The 20,102-nt window shown below is 43.0% G+C and overlaps 1 protein-coding gene across 3 annotated transcripts in view; it reads left to right on the top strand.

The window, feature by feature from the left end:
* The window catches only part of pld1b (phospholipase D1b), a 62,674-nt gene that overhangs the window by 22,980 nt on the left and 19,592 nt on the right, over positions 1-20,102 (top strand). For all 3 annotated transcript variants that reach the window (XM_080418170.1, XM_080418168.1, XM_080418169.1), the window contains exons 2-14: positions 1,393-1,563; positions 2,570-2,733; positions 3,626-3,768; positions 7,418-7,529; positions 8,064-8,129; positions 9,205-9,263; positions 11,016-11,108; positions 11,278-11,430; positions 11,822-11,971; positions 13,822-13,905; positions 16,006-16,087; positions 17,128-17,238; positions 18,237-18,422. In XM_080418170.1, coding sequence (XP_080274296.1) covers positions 1,425-1,563; positions 2,570-2,733; positions 3,626-3,768; positions 7,418-7,529; positions 8,064-8,129; positions 9,205-9,263; positions 11,016-11,108; positions 11,278-11,430; positions 11,822-11,971; positions 13,822-13,905; positions 16,006-16,087; positions 17,128-17,238; positions 18,237-18,422 — 1,542 coding nt within the window. In that variant the 5' untranslated portion in view covers positions 1,393-1,424. The remainder of the gene's footprint in view (positions 1-1,392; positions 1,564-2,569; positions 2,734-3,625; positions 3,769-7,417; positions 7,530-8,063; positions 8,130-9,204; positions 9,264-11,015; positions 11,109-11,277; positions 11,431-11,821; positions 11,972-13,821; positions 13,906-16,005; positions 16,088-17,127; positions 17,239-18,236; positions 18,423-20,102) is intronic.

Raw genomic sequence — 20,102 nt, 5'->3', positions numbered from 1 at the left:
TTTTTAGAATTAATTCATAAATTATTTTTCGTATGAAAGGAAACCCACGAGCATAATGCATGGTCACCAAAAAATCTAAACAAGATTTTATTATTTGAATATTATATGAAACATTTCCAAATGGCCGTTATATACTCACTATCCTTTTTCTGATGAGGGTTGGCCTTATAGATCAAAATGTTCTCCGTTTTGGCAGTTTTCTGAGTATTCCTTTAATTTCAAACTAGTCATGTAGTCAGCCAGGAAAAACATTGTATAAATGTCAGTGAAATTAGTAACTGTGCACATCACTAGTGATGGTCCATTGTGAAACCTTGGGCCATCAACCTCTACTTTCTAGAGTGTGGAGCACAGAAGCTGTACTCCAATTAGAAGGCCGAACGTGCCATCCACTGTTTTTGATATACTGAATGCTAAAGATAAGAACCTCAGAATTCTCCAGGCGCTCAACCGAACGCTTGTTTTCCATGCAGACCTTGATGTGGAGCGAATTACCTTCGTAATATATCAGGTCGTATATTGTTTTATATAATTAAATCTGCTGTTCTTGTAATTCACATTTCATAGAGGGAACTTCCCATGTAATCAATAAATTGCCCTTTTAACTGGTTGATTATGTTCTCTGTATTGTCGTCTATAAACTGGACTTTAGGGTTTTATTGAACCAAGAGTGACAGGTTTGCCACGGCACATCACTAGTCTGTACTGAGCTCACCAGAGCGGGCAGCAAGTGAACACATTGGACAGCACAGTTCTACTGTAGCAATGGTAAATGTGGATACAGCATTTAATGACATAATTACATTTTAGAATCGGAATTCTTTGCACGTATAAGGTGATGTTGGTGCATTACACTGAAAAGCGACAGTATATAAGTATTTACACAGCAGGTTCTCAATGCAAACACAAGGATAAATATACAGAAATATCTATATACAGAAACTATAAGCACTGTACAACCTGGTAAGTGTTTGTTCAAAAGGTGTGTGTGTGTGTGTGTGTGTGTGTGTGTGTGTGTGTGTGTGTGTGTGTGTGTGTGTGTGTGTGTGTGTGTGTGTGTGTGTGTGTGTGTGTGTGTGTGTGTGTGTGTGTGTGTGTGTGTGTGTGTGTGTGTGTGTGAAATGCACACAGGCATTTTGTGGGTTTGCACAGGCACTGTGTTTTCTCCAGCATGCTGCTTCATTTGACGAAAGTATGAATTACTGCACACTAGACCTTCAATCATTACAATAAACACACTCTGAAAAATGGCTGCCGTGTTAAGTGGCCACATGGGCCGCAAACGCTTTTGAGATTTTCCAAGCGGGCCCTGATCCAGAAAAGGTTGAGAACCACTGAATTATTAATAGTCTGACCTCCTCTGTTCCCCGTGACCTCCTTGTGTCTCTCCAGGAGAGCCCAGGGCTCCAGGCTGAATTGTAGCCATGCTGCGATCTCCGGAGCCATCCTCCAGCACCCTGCACCTGGTCGCAACGGACATCACCGAGATCATGGACAAACTGGACTCCAGCGAGCTCGACCTGGGAGACGGAGAGTACAACACCTCCACCACCAACCTACCAGGTGGGCCACTGCAGGGGAGCTGTGTGTGCACGCGTGTTTATGTGTGTGTGTGTGCGCGTGTTTATGTGTGTGTGTAAATGGTAAATGGTGCATTTATATAGCGCTTTTATCCAAAGCACTTTACATTGATTGTGCCATTAACCCATTCACACACACACATTCATACACCGATGGCGGAGGAAACCATGCAAGGCACCAACCTGCTCATCGGGAGCAATTAGGGGTTCAGCGTCTTGCTCAAGGACACTTCGACACTAACTAAGAGCGCCCCAGCCCGGGATCGAACTGGGAACCTTGCGGTTTTCCAGTTCACTCTACCCGGCCACTCTACCCCTGAGCCACTGCCGTCCCCCCCTGTGTGTGTGTGTGTGTGTGTGTGTGTGTGTGTGTGTGTGTGTGTGTGTGTGTGTGTGTGTGTGTGTGTGTGTGTGTGTGTGTGTGTGTGTGTGCGACACTAGTAGTCGAGACAATAGACTGTGTTAAAAAGTGGGTTTGAGTCAGTGCAAAGTTAATGAGGATCTCGCCTTGAGGAAATATTAATTTTGCAAAGGATTTTAGGAACAGTTAGTAAATTATTACTAACTGTAAGTAAACATTTAGCATTTCTTTTATGAAATAAAAAAAGTTTTAAAGTTTTTAGTGAAAGGTACAGTTAGTAAATGTTCAAGTTAGGATTGTGTTTAATCTACGTAGACTCCGTTGTAGGCATTGTGAGCTTGATCAGCTATTTTTGCAGCATGACTCAAATTTATCAATCAAGCTTTAGGATCAGGCATTTAGGTGTTAGGGTGAGGGTTATGGTTACTTTTATAGGAATTTTGAGGTTAGGATTAGGTTGTGGTTAGGTTGGGCCTGCACGTTAAGTAAAGGGTTAGGGATAAAATAAAAATGGGCTTTGACGTCCACACAAGTATAGAAACACCACTGTTTGACTGTTTGTTTGTCGCTGTCTGTGAGAGTGAGAGAGCACTGGTGGTTGACATAGTGGTGTGTGTGTGTGTTCTAGAGGAGCGTCTGCCATTCACAGCAGTGTATCACACCGTGGGCTTCAAAGAGTCCGAGGCCAAGGTGTTCCTGTCGTCTCCCATCACTGCCAAGATCCTGGAGGTGGAGAGGTTCACGGCCGCCCAGGACCGCTTCAACGTCACCACACAGAGGAGTGTCAACAAGGTACACACACACACACACACACACACACACACACACACACACACACACACACACACACCTCCGGCCAGGATCGCTTCAACATCGCCACACAGAGGAGTGTCAGCAAAGTAGACACAAGTCAAGTTCAGTGAGATGAAACCCATGTATTACAATGAAATTGCATTGTATTTGGCAGTGTAGCTTCAGAACAATCTGCATGTGCATAAGCATTACAAACGCCCCAAAACCAAAGCCTAAAGATTCAGTTATTACATGGGGTTGAAACTAAACATATTCAGTCAGAAATTAAAAGAACATGCTGGGGAGGTGGAGGGAGTTTGTTCATTGACATGCTGTCATTGTGGTAGCAGCGACAGATGTCCTAATAATTGTACCACGAGCAAGCACTTGGCAATGGCAGCAAGCAAAAACTCCCCGTGTAAAGTTTTAAGCCTACTCTTAATCATAGAGAGGCTGTCTGCCTACCAAAACTGGGAGATGGTTCCACAACAGAGGAGCTGGAGGGGGGAGGTGTTGCTGTTGGTGCACATGTGCGGCTTGTTTTGATGACTTCATTGTAAAGACAGACTGTACACAAACACGTTGCCTGCTTCTGTGTGTTTATGTCAGGGCTGACACAGAAGTGCGTGTTAATTGATGATGGAAAATTGACATTACCTCGCCGCATTTATTTTTGTTATTCTGCATTTGTTAATGTTATGGATCAACCCGGGAACCTTCCGATTCCTAAGCATGCGCTCAACCCCCTTAGCCATTTGCCTCATGTATTAGTTAATGACTACCTATTAAATGTTATATATTCTAGGTTATTGACTAACTTGGTCATTAACAATACATATTTTAATATTATACTTATTAACACCGTGTTCCTATTCCACCTTGTCGTGTGTAGTCGCTGCCAGCCGTGTTTAAAATAGAGATGAGACACGGAGAGTTCACCTGGATGGTGAAGAGAAAGGAGAAGCACTTCATGGAACTCCACAGAGAGCTGAGGACCTACAAGACCTTCATGAGGATACCACTGCCCTCAAGAAGGTGCGTCCGCGCGCGCACACACACACACACACACACACAGGAGATGGATCAGACACAATCTCAGCAATCTTACACTTTGTCTTTCCTCAGCCCCTGATATCAAAACGCATTCTGGCTTAGCTATCGGGTGGCGCAGTGGTTAAGTGCCTGCCCCCCACCGCGGTTCTGGGTTCAAATCCACCGTGGTGCATCCGGCTTTGTCCAGTGTCTATAGTCTATACGAACACAATTGGCCAGTGTTCGGGGAAGGGAAGCTGGGCGGGGTCCGCGGGAGAGTGATATTTGTCACTACACGTATTCCTACGGGCTGGGGACGGCACTTCTCGGCAGGGAGTGTTGGGCGGGAGGAGTAGGACGAAGGCTCTATCTATGTCCTCTCGGTGGGGGCTCCTCACTGGCAGGTGATACAACAGCAGTGACAACACAGTACCCAAGTGTGTGGGGAGGAATCAATTGGCATAACGACTAAATTGAGTAACCCCCCCCCCCAAAAAAAAACACACAACAACAACACATTCTGGCTTAAAGTAATACTAGGTAACTTTTTCAACAAAACTAAAGTTAAATTGTATATCTTTTGTGAGTGGCAAATGTTTCACAACACCCACTCCATGAATTTCACCCCCGAAAGCCTTTTATAAACTATTTTCTATTGAAACGGTGGCTAGGGTAGTCATTCCTGCGAAAATAACGTCATCCGGCCGGAAAACGGAAAAGGAAATGCACCGGTTTCCTGTTTGGCCAGGAACTACCGCACCGGTTTCCTGTTTGGCCAGGAACTACCGCGCTAATAACAAAAAGGAATCTCACGCTGTTTTTAAGAGATTTTAGGATTTGAAGATCGAAAAACAACAGCAAAAGAAAACACAGCTCACGGTAACTAAAGCTCCACTGGCTAAGAGAAACGATCCACAGATAGTATAAAACAATTAAAAGAACGCTTTTTGAAACGCTTCCGTCTTCCGGTGAAAACAAATGAAATTCTGGGTAACGCAGGAATAAACGAACGACCTGCAGTGGTGGTAATGACCAGCAGAGGCTGCTAAAAATCGTTATTTGTGGACCTGCATTGTATTACTTTAAAGTTGTCCGGCAGGGTGCTCCAATGAACACAATTGGCTGTGTTAACGGTTGAGAAGCTGGCAGAGGAGGATCATCGTTGGCGCTGCACTTTCGACTCCTACAAGAACTAGGTCCGAAAGCGTGTTCCTCTCTGCATGCGTTACGCCCTCCCATTGAAACTCCTCACTTTCAGGTGAAAAGAAGCGGCTGGTGACTTTGTGTGTATTGGAGGCTAGTCTACACCCTCCCACATAACCAGCTGCAGGAGTTAGCAGGGATATGGACAACATCTGTGGGGAAATCTTGGAAACTACTAAATTGGAAGAAGAAAATTATACAAATATAATCTGTTGTTATCCGGCAGTACGCCATGGACATATTTCTCTGCTTATCTGTCACAACTGTTATTATTCCCTTCATATCTGCAAGGCCACCTTTCCAAAGTACAGAGGTCCCAAATGGCAACACGTCATGTTTGAAATAACATTAAAAGAAAAAACGGTAGATATGATGAAGTACTGTCACATGGTTCTCAGCGTAACATATCCTAAAATATATTAGCATGATTGTTTTCATTCCCATACCTGGGAGGGATGGTCCAGTTCGCTGTTTGCTCCCAACTGTGTTGGAATTGCTAGTAGGTTGTCTTAACAGCTACTGTAGGCAACAGCCGATGGAGTAGGATAAGGTTAAGGATACTTATGCCATTTTAAAGGGGGAGGTCGTGCTCAGCTAAAATACAGTTTGAATGGTGTTGTATTCGTGTTTTATATAATACAGAGTTGATCACAAAATGCACACCTAATTACTGACATAATGTATGCCTAATTTATGCTCATTCGCATGATGGAGTTGCGCATTTTCACATGCCACAAAGTATGAATCAGTCTTTATTGAGCTATTGATAGCTGAATATTGGCATGGAAGTCCACTCCGTTATTAGACTCTATAGCCCCTTTCCCACTTGTTACATTGAAGTTGAACCTTTATTTTCCCTATTCCTCTGTTTTGAATAAAGGCTAAAAAGTTGCCAACAGGCGTGTAGGACAAATGGAAAGTCCAAATGCACAATGACAAAACATTATAAAAATTTGTGACCTGACCGAAACGTCGTTCTGGAATAAAGATTTTTGCAAGTTCTATCTAGACTTTCTCGCGGTCCACATTTCTCTGTTAAAGGAGAGATCCGGACATTTTAAGTGTTATCTTTGATGTGTCGCTAATCACTCACCAACATTGAAAGGGACGTTGAGTTATTCCAGAGAGTCCCCTGTCGTCCAGTCTGGCGACCCCCTCCGTTGGCATAATGGGAGCCTGTGTAAGAGTGAAAATCGTCTATTATAACCGATGCAAAGTTAGTTTTTTCTCTACTACTGCTCATCGTGGAGTCTCATGATACTCAAACATGCACTGAATGTAAAAAAACTAACTTTGCATCGGTTATAATAGACGATTTTCACTCTTACACGGGCTCCCATTATGCCAACGGAGGGGGTCGCCAGACTGGACGACAGGGGACTCTCTGGAATAACTCAACGTCCCTTTCAATGTCGGTGAGTGATTAGCGACACATCAAAGATAACACTTAAAATGTCCGGATCTCTCCTTTAAATGTTATGGGCAGAAAAGAACTGTAAAACGTCAAATGTGACAGCCGTCACGATGACTTGGCAATAAGGACCAAAGTTGGGAATTAAATGCCTCTCATACAGAGCGAGGCTCACGTGTGCATGCTCCCCTGCTCATGCGCTGGCCACCGCATGAATCTTTCACATGTAAAAAACCACAGCCATACGTGACATTTGACAAGCACTCTACATAGTGAGCTCATGTGGGAATTCACAGCGCTGTTGCAATAACGCGATGTCATAATGTCATCTGCTTTGTTGCATTCTAATGGTCAAATAAAAGGGAAACGCGTCTATCTTGAAGTACCATGATTTAACCACATTGAACCCTAGCATCCCCATGCTGGAGGTCAACGTGTTACATTGCGACGCGTTGAGAGCTCGTAAATTGGCTATTTTCACCAAAGAGATTTGCTGTAGAGGGAAAAATGAGGGGGGCCTAGTATAGACCCCTGGTTGACCCCGGTAAAAGACGTGTATAGGCTTTAAGTCAGGGGTCTTCAACGTTTTCAGGCCAAGGACCCCCTAGCTGAAAGAGAGACGAAGCAGGGACCCCCTCTATATTGTATAAAATTGTGTTTCTGATAAACTTTTGCTGCTATTTTTTCCCTCCACACCTATAACTCTTTGCCAAAAATAGCCGATCTACAAGCTCACAACGCCTCTCAGCGCGAGGCGTTGTGAGCTTGTAGATCTGCTATTTTTGGCTAAAGTTCTCCTCAGAAAATGGATGCTAAGGTTCAACTGGTTAATGTAAAATAAATAATCATATCACACAAAGATTTGGCGGACCCCCTGTAGTAACTCTGAGGACCCCCTAGGGGTCCCGGACCCCCTGTTGAAGACCCCTGCTTTAAGTGGTTAAAACAGGGAAGAGTAACAGGAATTCATTATTCTTCCGATTCATATCTTGTTCCTTTGTGGTTTTGGTCTCTCTCTCTCTCTCTCTCTCTCTCCAGTCACACGGTGAGGCGGCAGAGCGTGCGGAGAAGCGAGGTTCGCCAGATGCCCACCCTTCCCCGAGGCGGAGGGGACGAGCTGGAGAGGGAGGATCAGGTCTCCAGCAGGAGGGTACGCCATTCGCCGTCTCGCATGTCAATCAGCCGGCCTGTCATTGGTGACGCTGACGAGCTAAACTCGTCCTTTTTTTTTTAAGGATTATATTTAACATAATTTCTGCTTTTTTGTGAGGCAGTACATCAGATACAGTCGGGAAGCAGCCATAGAGTAGCCTCGATCTCCAGGCTTTTATTGCTTAGTTTTGCTAAAAAATAAAAGCCTGGCCCAACTATAGCCTGTACTGGGTATGAGGAAGTGTTTCATTTCCCAACCAACCAGAGTGCAGTGGGCGTCGCTCGTAATGTTGTGTTAACGGGGCGGGGGTTGACGGACAGATCGGTGAACCAATGGGATCAGGCGCCGTCTCTCGCCGGCTCTATACACACGCCCCTTTATACACGAAATCAGGAGGGTTGCAGCAGGCTAGCCATAGAGAGACTGGATTCGAACCCATAACCAATTGCACTTGGGGTTCTGTGCCTGCGAAGGTACCAGTACAACCATTTTATAGTTAATTTGTGCTTCTGACCTGAATGTGTGTTTCAGAAACAACTAGAGGACTACCTGAACAAGCTGCTGAAGATGTCTATGTACAGGAACTACCATGGCACGGTAAGGACAACCCAACACAGAACTACAAGTTCAGTATTCTTTTAATCCATTAAGGCCCGGGAACGCATCTGTGTCATTTTAAAGATTTTCTTTGGCTATTAAAAAATAGCAGATATTCAAGCTCATAGCACGAGCTTGTAGATCTGCGACATGAAACTTTTTTTGCAAATCTTTGAATATGTTTTTAAAGAGAACATTTTTAACTAAAATCTTTGCTTCTGGGGATTTCCACAAATGTCTTCTAAATCCATTTCATCTGTTAATATGTTTCATGTCAAGGACCCCCAAAATGATATGTATTTGTCCACGGACCCCTATCTCAAAATATTTTGTTCCAAAATCCCCAACCTGAAGAAAAGATTTGAGTAAAAAATGTATATATATATATATTCAAAGATTTGCGCACATTTACAGATCTACAAGCTTGTATATAAATCTTATAAATAAATCTAAATTGACACAGGATGCATTTCCCGGATTGAATGGATTAAAGCAGTGGTTTCCAAACTTTTCTGGATCAGGGCCCAATTGAAAATCTCGAAAGCGTTCGCGGCCCACCCATCTGACCACTTAACGCGGCAGCTGTTTGGCTGCATTTTCAGAGCATGTTTATTTTAATGATCAATCAATTGATATTTTTTTATATTAATGTTATGCTATCAATAAAGTCTTAGTGTTTTGCCAATTATTTGGGGGTCCACTTGCAATACCCTCACGGCCCACCAGTGGGGTCCGGACCACAGGTTGGAAATCGCTGCTTTAAAGTTTACGACCAATGTGTGTTCAATGAATATAGAAGTTGAGAACAGCGCTGCCAAAGGCTCCAGAGGTGAAGTTATTTTTATGGCATGGCTACATATATGTGCAGGCTAGCAGTCTAGATAGAAGAGTATGTCTGTCTGTTTGTTTGTTTGTCCGGGGCTAATCTTAAATGTACTTTGCACGCTGCTAGTAGGCAAAGGAAGTACTCCACGTGTGTGTGTGTGTGTGTGTGCGTGTGCGATTGTCTTGATGATGGTGGTGACGACGACAACAATCGTAAAATTGTCTCCAAATCTTTCCTCTCTCTTTTAAGATGGAGTTTATTGATGTCAGTCAACTGTCCTTCGTTCATGACCTTGGACCAAAAGGCTTGTAAGAACATATCTAGATATTCATAATTGTTTGTATGTATGTACAGTATGTATGTATGTATGTCCCCTTAAAAGTAGATCAATCACAGCACATGACATCACAAAACAACATACCTCTAATTTATACTTGGTTGTGCCAGTGTGTCACATGCCTAAAACAGATCTATTATCTGTCACGGTATCAGTACCTGGTGTAGTTGGCTGTGGCAGAGAACAGATACAGACACCACGTTCACAAACTGCACACCTTGTAACTTTGCTATCGATGGCTCAAGATTGGACATGGAGACCATGCTGTTATTAGACTCCATTTTCCATTCCTGAGTATTTTTCTATATTGAGACAGACAGAAGGGAAGCTTAATGACTATTATTTAAAGCTTAGTTTAAAAAGATAGAACCCACACACTGACCTATGGTTCAGACTTCTTTATTAACTAAAACAAGAACGTTTCAATCCATGTTGGATCTTAGTCAGGTCAATTATCAATCAAAGCATTTCAGGTTTTTGTTATCACATAGGCGTAGAGGGAGACAAGAAAGAGAAGGTAGAGTAGAAATTAATTTCACTTTTTGGGGTTAATTTTCACATCTTTTCAGGCTTTTGTGTGCATTCTGTTTTTATGGTGCATTTATATTCATTGGAGGCCCCCCTCCTATATAGTAAGCCCATTCAACTTAAAACCCCATGTTAGACTCATTGGAAACACATGTCCCTGGTTCTGGTGACTGATATTGTGCTTATGATGAATGGGAATATATTTGTAAATGTTTTGCTTAGTTATTTTACTATGTTTATGTAATATAATGTTGCATTAAGGAGTCCTTGTAAGTCTGTGTCCATGCATGAATTAACTAAATGAAAAACAAAGGTCTCCCCATTCATTAGAAGGTCATCAGAAGCAGGGACGTGTGTTTTCAATGAGTCTAAAAGAGTTTGAAGTTGCATGGGCTTATAGATTTTTCTCCTTGCTCTCCCTGCCCACCCACTCTCTTCTTTTCTCTTCTCTTTCTGAAAACAACTAAACCGATTGAGCCTGGGACAAAAACAAATTTCAACCACTTATTTACCGTACACCTGTAAACCTGTGATGTGACAATAAAGTTGATTCTGAGTAGAATGTGAAAATGACCCCAGAAGTGTTTCAAAGTGAAATTCCCCTTTAAGCGTTTAGGCTTGTTTGGCTGTGTAACGCGCCCTGGCAGGTTGAACCAACACTCCTGTGTGTGGTGATGGTTAATTATAAACCACATGATCGTCTTTCCTTGTTCTCCTTTCCTCTCACCACTCTCATTCCTTATTGTTCAAACAGAACATGACCCATTTAACTGCCAAAAAAACGAATAATATTTCCTTATCACATGAAAGACACGGGGAAAATGATAAGGTTAATCTTGCAACTGAAAACGGGAATTACAGGAATTCGTACTCTGTCTCCCTCTCAGCTTTCCTACTGTCTGTCTCTCCTACACCGTTTCCCTTTCAGCTTTCCTTACTCTCAGCTGTCTGTCTCAATTAAGAAAATGTACAAAGGGAAGTGGAACACCTTATCCCATTGTTGAGAACAAAAGAAACAAGAAATATTACTGACAAAAACTCTCTCTCTCTCTCTCTCTCTCTCTCTCTCTCTCTCTCTCTCTCTCTCTCTCTCTCTCTCTCTCTCTCTCTCTCTCTCTCTCTCTCTCTCTCTCTCTCTCTCTCTCTCTCTCTCTCTCTCTCTCTCTCTCTCTCTCTCTCTCTCTCTCTCTCTCAGGGAAGGTATGGTACTGAAGCGATCAGGAGGCCACAGGATTCCAGGGCTGAACTGCTGTGGTCACAGTAAGATGTGTTACCGCTGGTCTAAACGGTGAGACCTTGTACTGAAGAATAAGTAGAAAAAGTTGAAAAAGCATTGTTACCCTCTGTGTAAACTCATTCCTGTGTGTGTGTGTGTGTGTGTGTGTGTGTGTGTGTGTGTGTGTGTGTGTGTGTGTGTGTGTGTGTGTGTGTGTGTGTGTGTGTGTGTGTGCACGCAGTTGGCTGGTGATTAAGGACTCGTTCCTCCTCTACATGAAGCCAGACTCGGGCGCCATCTCCTTCGTCATGCTGGTGGACAAAGAGTTCTGCATCAAAATGGATTCCAAAGACACTGAGACCAAACACGGCGTCCGTATAGACACCTTGTCCAGGTCAGAGACCACAACTCTCAGCCTTCTACTGCTCCTCATGTTAGTTTAGGATGGAAGGAGGCCGTCCCAGTGGCTCGTCTGGTAGAGAGCGTACCATTAAGGCTCGGTCCTTGTGCAGCCGGCCCGGCGTTTGAGTCTAACTTGAGACTCTTTGCTGCAAGTCCTGTCTCTCTCTCACTGTAACTGTCTGAATAAAACTTGAAAATGCAAAAACAAGTCTAGGATGGAAGGAAAACAGAAAAAAGCTACTAAGTTTAGAAGCTGGTTCTTTGTGGTACGAAGTACTTTAAGTGGCTTACAGAAACAAGAGACATCATTAGAAAGTAAAGAATCTCCTCTTTCTTCGAAATGCTCGATCCATAATTAACAATGCATGTGTGTGTGTGTGCAGGTCTCTGGTGTTGAAGTGCAGCAGCTACAGACATGCCCGCTGGTGGGGTCAGTCCATCGAGGGCTTCGTCCAGAAACACGGCTCTGCCTTCCTTAAAGACCATCGCTTTGGATCGTTCGCCAGACAGGAGGAGAACATCCCCGCCAAGTGGTAATAATGATCATAATAATAAGGATAATAATAAGAACAATCACCATGGTGACTAGAGGTTTGAATCCTCCACGGGGCCTCCGGTTTCTTGGACGGATTATAGACCGGGCCAGTGCCCAGGGGCCTTTGACTAGGGCAGCCTTGGGCCATGAGGCTCAATGACAATTTACTAAAATGTTTATAGGTTTACGCTCAAATACGTAGCCCCCCTGTCTTGTGTGCCTGCCTTACAACTAGAGTACTGTGCGTGCACAAATATTAATATTTACTGCACTCATTCAGCTTTAATACAGTACATCATAAAATGCATCATAGTTGGCATCAAAATACTTGGATTGGCTGAGGTTTGCTATGGCCCCCAAAACCGCACCCTAAATATTATAATTATTTTAGACCATTGTACAACCCACTTTTGGACCCCAACCCCATGGTTAAGAAACACTGTACTAGCCCCTCACACACACACACACACGCTTCGTAGAGCTTTGGGTCACTTTCAGTTGGGCCAGGTTTGGGTTATGTTTGGTAGAGCCCAATCTGGGAACCCATTCGATAAAAAGAAAATGGGGAAAAAACATATTTTTTGGGGGGGGGGCAACACCTCCTTTTTTTATGTAGAAACAGGAACTCTGTTCGGCCCCTCCCCTTTCTTAGTCCACTTCCCCCCGGGTGCTTCTGTGTTTATAACTACTTTTACAACAACACTATCTGTCTTGAGAATCTGTCTCGAGAGATTAGGTAGGGCCTAGGTTTGGGTCATGTTGGGTAGGTTCAGGTTGGGTCATGCCCTGTAGGGTGTGTGTGTCTCGCTGGAGTAACCTGACACAGAGGGAAAGTAACACTGTGGTCTGTGCATCACCTGTCATCCTACTGGGGCAACACTATACTGTACACTCTGAGACACTCACTGTCAGTGGTGGAAGAAGTACGGTACTCAGATATTTGACTTAACAACCCATTGAGACCTGAAGCCGATTCTACATGTCCTAAATCTCAACAGTATTCTGAAAAACCTATGTTTCTATATCAGTGGTGCTCAATATTTTTCATGTCAAGGACCCCCAAAATGATATTTATTTGGCCGCGGACCCCCATAAAAATATTTTGTTCCAGGGACCCCCAGAAGCAAAGATTTGAGTTAAAAAATTTCGCTTTAAAAATGTATATATTCAAAGATTTGCACACATTTTCACGATTTTTCAAAAATAGCAGATCTACAAGCTCGTAGCGCGGCACTCGGTGCCGCGCTATGAGCTTGTATATCTGCTATTTTTGAATAGCCCAAAGTGTAAAATAATGCTTTTTAGCTCAAATCTAAAAATGACACAGTTCCAGGTCCTAGTAAAGTTAAGTAGCAATACCACAATGTAGAAATACTCTGTTACAAGTAAAAGGCCTGTGTTCAAAATGTTACTTGAGTATAAGTACAAAAGTGTTGGCATCAAATATATACTTAAAGTACCAAAAGTAACAGTACTAAAATGTTTGAAAATAGCTGATCTACAAGATCACAATGTGTCGCTTCTGTGTGTATGAGAGAGATAAAGAGGTGTGCAATCAATGGCATAATGGAACAATAGTTTTTAATAATGTTGTTTGTGCTGTGTGTTATCTTGTGCGTGTAAGGCTAGGGCCACTTGTTGATTATGAAATAGATTTGCATAGATACACCTTTTAAGATAAATTTAAAAAAAAAGTTTTGTTTTCCAAACACTACTCTGCACGGTTCCAAATCCTCCATAATGTTTCCCAATTTATTGATTCTTCAAAATTGCTTAAGGCCCTATCACAGTTTTGTGTCAGGTAAATAATGTGTGTGTGTGTGTGTGTGTGTGTGTGTGTGCGCGCAGGTATGTGAATGGTAAATCATTCATGGAGGATGTCGCTGATGCACTTGATCACGCCAAAGAAGAGATCTTCATCACAGACTGGTGGTGAGTGTGAAACTTCTTATTTCCATATTTCAACTTTTTTCCTAAATAAATGCCGGTATTTCTTCATGCAACAGCTCGTAGATTAGCGATTGTTGGAAGGTTTTGGAAAGTGAAAGTGAAAGTGGATAAGTGTGTCTGTGGGCTTTATAAATATTGAACCCATGAAACGTATTGACGAGAGCCTGTGACTAAATAGTAAACATGTGGGATCAATTGGAACACAGGTTTTTCACCCAACAGCAACGCGATACAGCATAATGAGATTCTCCATCACATTCACTATACAGCAACTACAGTATCATCTATAATGGTCAGCCATTGTTTGTAGTCTTGTGTATCAGTCTTGAGACCGTTCTTGGTCTCCTCCATACTGTATGTCCCAGGTAAAAAACTAGCATCCCAGAAGGATTGTATTTTCATATAGTGCTGGCCAACGTGTCATCACCTCGGGGGGGGGCGTGGCATAGTAGCTGCAGACATACCTGTGGGGGTCAATGTTAAGTCAACCTGTTTATACCCCACAAAGAGGGTGTCCGCCGCTACCAAATGAGACTTCAATCAGAAACACTCTCGTCTTAGTAGATAAAGAACCATTTATTGCCACAAATGGAATACAGTTAAGCTTGGCGTTAAAGCTCCGCTCTTGGGAGAATATTCACTGAATTTTGTCGAAGCAGCCTGCTAAGCATATATTCAGAGAATGCTTAAGCAAATCCCCATAGGGATACAATGTCAATGTCAACAATAGCAGTACATTGACATATTAGTTAGAATTAGCAGATATACATGATACACAAGTATTTGAGCCTATATGCAAGACTCTAAACAAGCAGATATACATGATAACCACAAGTATTTGAGCCTAAGCCAGACTCTAATCAAAAGGTGGAGGCTGGGGTGGAGGAGGAGCTAGCAAAATGCATTGGTTCAGCAACCAAGAAAGACCTAGAGAATAGAAGCCGTATTTAAAGGATCCTCTTTGCTCATGCGTGAGCTGTGATTGGATAATGAGTGTGTGACGTAATGACCACTGAGCTGTGAATAGGAAACAGAATGCTGATGTTCACATCAGCTGACTGACCGCTGGTTACAGCTTTGGCGTGCACGACTTCCGTGTCCTGCATGAACTAACGCTATGCTTCATTTGTTGACGCCCCCTTCAGGATTTTTATGGCACGCACTATAGCTCCAAAAAAATGATGTGTTCTGGGATTCATGCGTTTGTTCGGTACACAATTGACACAATCCTACACCGTAATTATCTGACGTCCTCATCCAAAATGATTTGATCAACAATTATATATTGTGCGCTGGCTTTCACAACATTATGCAATGATTTGTGTGTGTGTGTGTGTAAGTAAGTAAGTAAGATCTTGCCGAGCCATGTGGCCATAGGGCAGGAACCCATCTCCTTTTTCTGTAGCGTGAGGCAGCTTGATGTACAAGTACATTCCCTGGACATGATGTACAAGTACACCCCCTGGACATGACACTAGTATGCCACAAGGACTTACCCCCAATCCAACCCTTGATGCTTAGTGCCAAGCAGGGAAGCATTGGGTTAGGGAAGCATTTTAAAGTCTTTATGACCCAGCCAGGGAATCGAACCCCGACCTCCCAACTCAGGACGGACACTCTAACCACAAGGCCACTGAGCTGAGGTGTGTGTGTGTGGCGTTTAGTAAATGTATTGGGCAGTCATTTCTAGGGCAGTTTTTCTGGTCCAGTAGATCAGTTACAAACTGACACTGAAACTACTGTTACACTCGAACACACACGCACACGCACACGCACACGCACACGCACACACACACACACACACACACACACACACACACACACACACACACACACACACACACACACACACACACATTTACACATATACACACACACGCCACTACAACCACATGCATCTGCCTGTGTGTGCTTTGACAATCTAATCAATGCAAATGGATGCAAGTGTGTAGTGTGTATGTCTGGCTCTGTTTTTGTGTGTGTGTGCGCACACCTGTGTATGAGAGGGATCTCAGCTAATTTATATACTGCACAACTGTATATTGATTGTGTGCGTGTGTGCGTGTGTATGTTTTCTCACAGGCTAAGCCCAGAGATCTTCCTGAAAAGGCCAGTTGTCGAGGGCAACCGCTGGCGTCTGGACTGTCTTCTGAAGCGTAAAGCGGTGAGCCGTAAAACCCTCTTATCATTGGTTTGTTTAGAGGCCGAATTAATAACATAAAGGCCTGACTCTGAATCAGTTTGATTCAGAATAGTGTAGGTATATTTACTGTAAACCTACTGCACACACACATAAATACAAAATGCATCTTAGCATTGTACAACAATTCAATTCAAAGCAAAAGTGGAATAAAACAGTCATAATAATAATAATAATTTATTTATTATTATTTATTATTAAGGGAATAAAGAAATGTGTAAACAGAGCTGTGTTACATTAGCCTGGTAAAGCCCCTCCCTCCGGAATTCTCATTTCCACACTCCTGAAATAAAATACAAATGTGATTTCTGGAGGGAGGGTTTACCAGGCTAGTGTTACATTACAGCTTAGGAAAACTAGCTTACAAAACCATAAGAATTGTGCATTTGCTGTAAGAGATGGTAATATATACATGTAGCAAAGGTTAGCTTGGGATAAACTTTTGAAACAAATGACAGCAGTATTTCAATGTTTTGCATTGCTTTGGGACAAATAGCTGCAGATGTTTAAGATGTGTTTAAAGGTAGTTGCTCTGTTTTTGTATGTACAGTAGTTCTATGTACTGAGATCACACATAATGATTAGAAGTATTTTGGTTGTCTATCCCATTGGACATCCTTCTCCTGTCACAACAGCTCACAAATCTTGCTGCTGTGTTTGCACATTGTTTTCCAAATACTCACTATATACACTTTGGTACATGCGGTCAGGTTTAGGCCTGGCTCAGGGAAGAGGACACCCCTGCCATGCATAATCCACATTGGGCACCGTTGGTGGTGCGACAGGCCCAAGGCCTAGCAGGAAGACCATCCCTCTGTATGAAATAATAGTGACTACACAGGCTTACTGTGCACTGTTCATTTGCACTTTTACAGTATGTATCTCTAGCTGTTGTTCCTGCCTTTAACATGTTCCGCCTGCACAAAACGAGCAGTCCACAGAGCAAATGGTAAATGCAACACTGAGTACAACAATAATAATAACATGACCATGTTTTTACACAGCAACAAGGCGTTCGCATCTTCGTGATGCTCTACAAGGAGGTGGAGTTAGCACTGGGGATCAACTCTGGATACAGCAAGAGAACACTGCACCAGCTACACCCTAACGTCAAGGTGTGTGTGTGTGTGTGTGTGTGTGTGTGTGTGTGTGTGTGTGTGTGTGTGTGTGTGTGTGTGTGTGTGTGTGTGTGTGTGTGTGTGTGTGTGTGTGTGTGTGTGTGTGTGTGTGTGTGTGTGTGTGTGTGTGTGTGTGTGTGTGCGTGCGTGCGTGCGTGTGTGCGCGCATTTAATAATAATAATAACTATTTATATAGCACTTTTCTAAACAGGAGTTACAAAGTGCTGCGCATAAATTCACACATTAAAATAGCAAAAAATAAAACAGAGTTAGAAGGGGATGCTAATAAAATGGTGACGGATGAAAAATAACTAATACAAAATTGAACATTATTCTGTTTGCCAGGCATGCTCAACTCACTGAGCTTGGGTCAATGCCGGGTGCAGATTGCAACATGAGCATCAAATGACCATCCTCTGAGTGCCGATGTTCCTTTGATGTTCATAGTATTCTGTTTATAAATGTTTCTGAGAAGCTTTGTTTCATAATATTGTGGCTGTGTAATGGGTGTATGACTGAAATGTGTGTACATGTGTATGTGTTTAAAGTGTTTGAACTGTGTATGAATGTGAAGGCCTATTGTATGTGTGAATTAGAATGATGTGTACTGTATACTAATAAAATGCAGAATGAATAACTGATTTTTAATTAACTATGTCTCTCTCTCCATACACCTCGGGAAGAGGGGAGGCTCATCAACACGTCCACTCGCTAAATGTAAATTCACCGGACAGTCACCGCGTCCATTCACATTCGGACTTAAGTCAAAGGTCCTGCCAGTCTGTTGCATGTCCGATCCTACTGAGCAGAGCTGAAATGTTGCGTTCATACATACAGTAACTCCGTTTAAAGTCTGGAAAACTTCCATAATACAGTGCATGTGTGAAAGTGAGTTACTATGCTTTAAAAAAATTATATAGTTGAAAAGAAATATTTGTATTATTTTTATTCTTATTCATTTATTCAAGGTATTTTAATGTAATTAAAATTGCAGGTCATGCGTCACCCTGACCACGTGTCCTCGTCCGTCTATCTGTGGGCGCATCACGAGAAGATCATTGTCATCGACCAATCGGTGGGCTTCGTGGGCGGGATCGACCTGGCCTACGGTCGCTGGGACGACAGGGAGCATCGGCTGATTGACGTCGGGAGCGTGACGCGCTCAGTGGCCCTAGAGCAGGTCTCTTACACACACACACACACACACACACACACACACACACACACACTCACACGTTGGTATTGCTATACTTGTGAGAACATTCACATTTTAGGACTGTTTTGAAAATAGCCGAAAAATAGCCTCACAGCACAACATGTTGTGAGCTCATAGATCAGCTATTTTTTGGTGTGACATCGCCGCACAGCTAAGTATAAAATAGGGAAAACTCTAACCCCAGCCCCTACCTATAAATGTCTAATCCTAAGCATAACCACAACCTGAAACTTTTCTTAATTGTAAACCTAACCACCCCGCCCCCCCCCCCCCCCCAAAAAAAACATAAAACAACTATTTCTCGTGACTCAGATTTTTTTCTCAGATTCCACTATATTTTGGGGACAATTGGTCCTCAAAAGCATAGTAATACTAGTGCACACACACACCAAGTTGAACCGATTGACACTGGTAGAGTCACCTACCCGCGGTCCAATGTGTGTTGCGGAAGAGGACATCTATACCGTCTTATCTGCCTTGTAGCTTATCTACTTGTTTCTCCACCCACCCTACTTAACCACTTACGCCCTGGAAAATAGACGATCTACAAGTTGACCGGTGATTCCCCAAGCCGAAAATAGACAATCTACAAGTTTGCGACGCGTGGTGAACTTGTAGATCGGCTGTCTTCACCGAATTTTAGCCCCCGGAATAGGGCTGTATCTCACTGTTTCTTTCTCTGCGTCTGCCTCTCACTGCGTTCAACACAGGCTACCATTCATTTTCAATGGAAACCAGCGACGGGAAGATGCAAAGCTACAGGCTACCATTCATTTTCAATGGAAGCCGGTGACAGGAATATACAAAGCTACAGGCTACCATTCATTTTCAATGGAAGCCAGTGACATGAAGATAGAAAGCGACGCCCCGATGTTTGTAGCCGCTACAACATTTACAAAGCTACGGTCCAAGTTGAGGTGGCTTCAACTAAAGCTACAAAACGGTGTTGTTTAACTATTTTCCACACACCTTCTCTCGCCACACAATTCCCCCTTGTAATGGGGGAAAACTATGATGATGCTTGACATCATCGAGCATGTTGATCAACACTTCAACAGCGACTCAGCGACAGATACTGTATGCTGCGTCGCTTTGTAGCTTTTTATCTTTTGTAGCTGCCAGTGTGAACACACACAGCATCTCAATATCTGTGTGTGTGTGTGTGTGTGTGGATGTATCTCTCTCTCTCTCTGTATTTATGTACATCAGGGGTCATCAACAGGGGGTCCGGGACCCCTAGGGGGTCCTCAGAGTTACTACAGGGGGTCCGCCAAATCTTTGTGTGATAGGAACATTTTTTTTTTACATTAACCACTTGAACCCTAGCATCCCTATTCTGAGGAGAACTTTAGCCAAAAATAGCTGATAAAAAAAAACAAGCCCACAGTGGCGTTGTGAGCTTGTAGATCGGCTACCTTTGGCAAAGAGGTTTGGTGTAGAAGGAAAAAAGAGCTGACCAAGGACAGAGCCAAAGGTCAGGTTTACAAGTATTGAGGGTTTAAGTTGTTAAATGTCTGATGCCAGTGCTGTCAAACAAGTCTATGAAGCTATCTATGAAATCTCAGAGAAAGATTAATCTGCGACATCATTTTATACAATATGTAGTGGGGGTCCCTGCTTCATCTCTATCTCAGCTAAAGGGTC

The sequence above is a fragment of the Gymnoscopelus braueri genome, assembly GCF_963280865.1.
Source record: "Gymnoscopelus braueri genome assembly, chromosome: 21".
Lineage (NCBI taxonomy): Eukaryota > Metazoa > Chordata > Actinopteri > Myctophiformes > Myctophidae > Gymnoscopelus > Gymnoscopelus braueri.
Note: the sequence above shows the minus strand (reverse complement) of the source record. Positions and strands in the feature narration are given on the sequence as shown.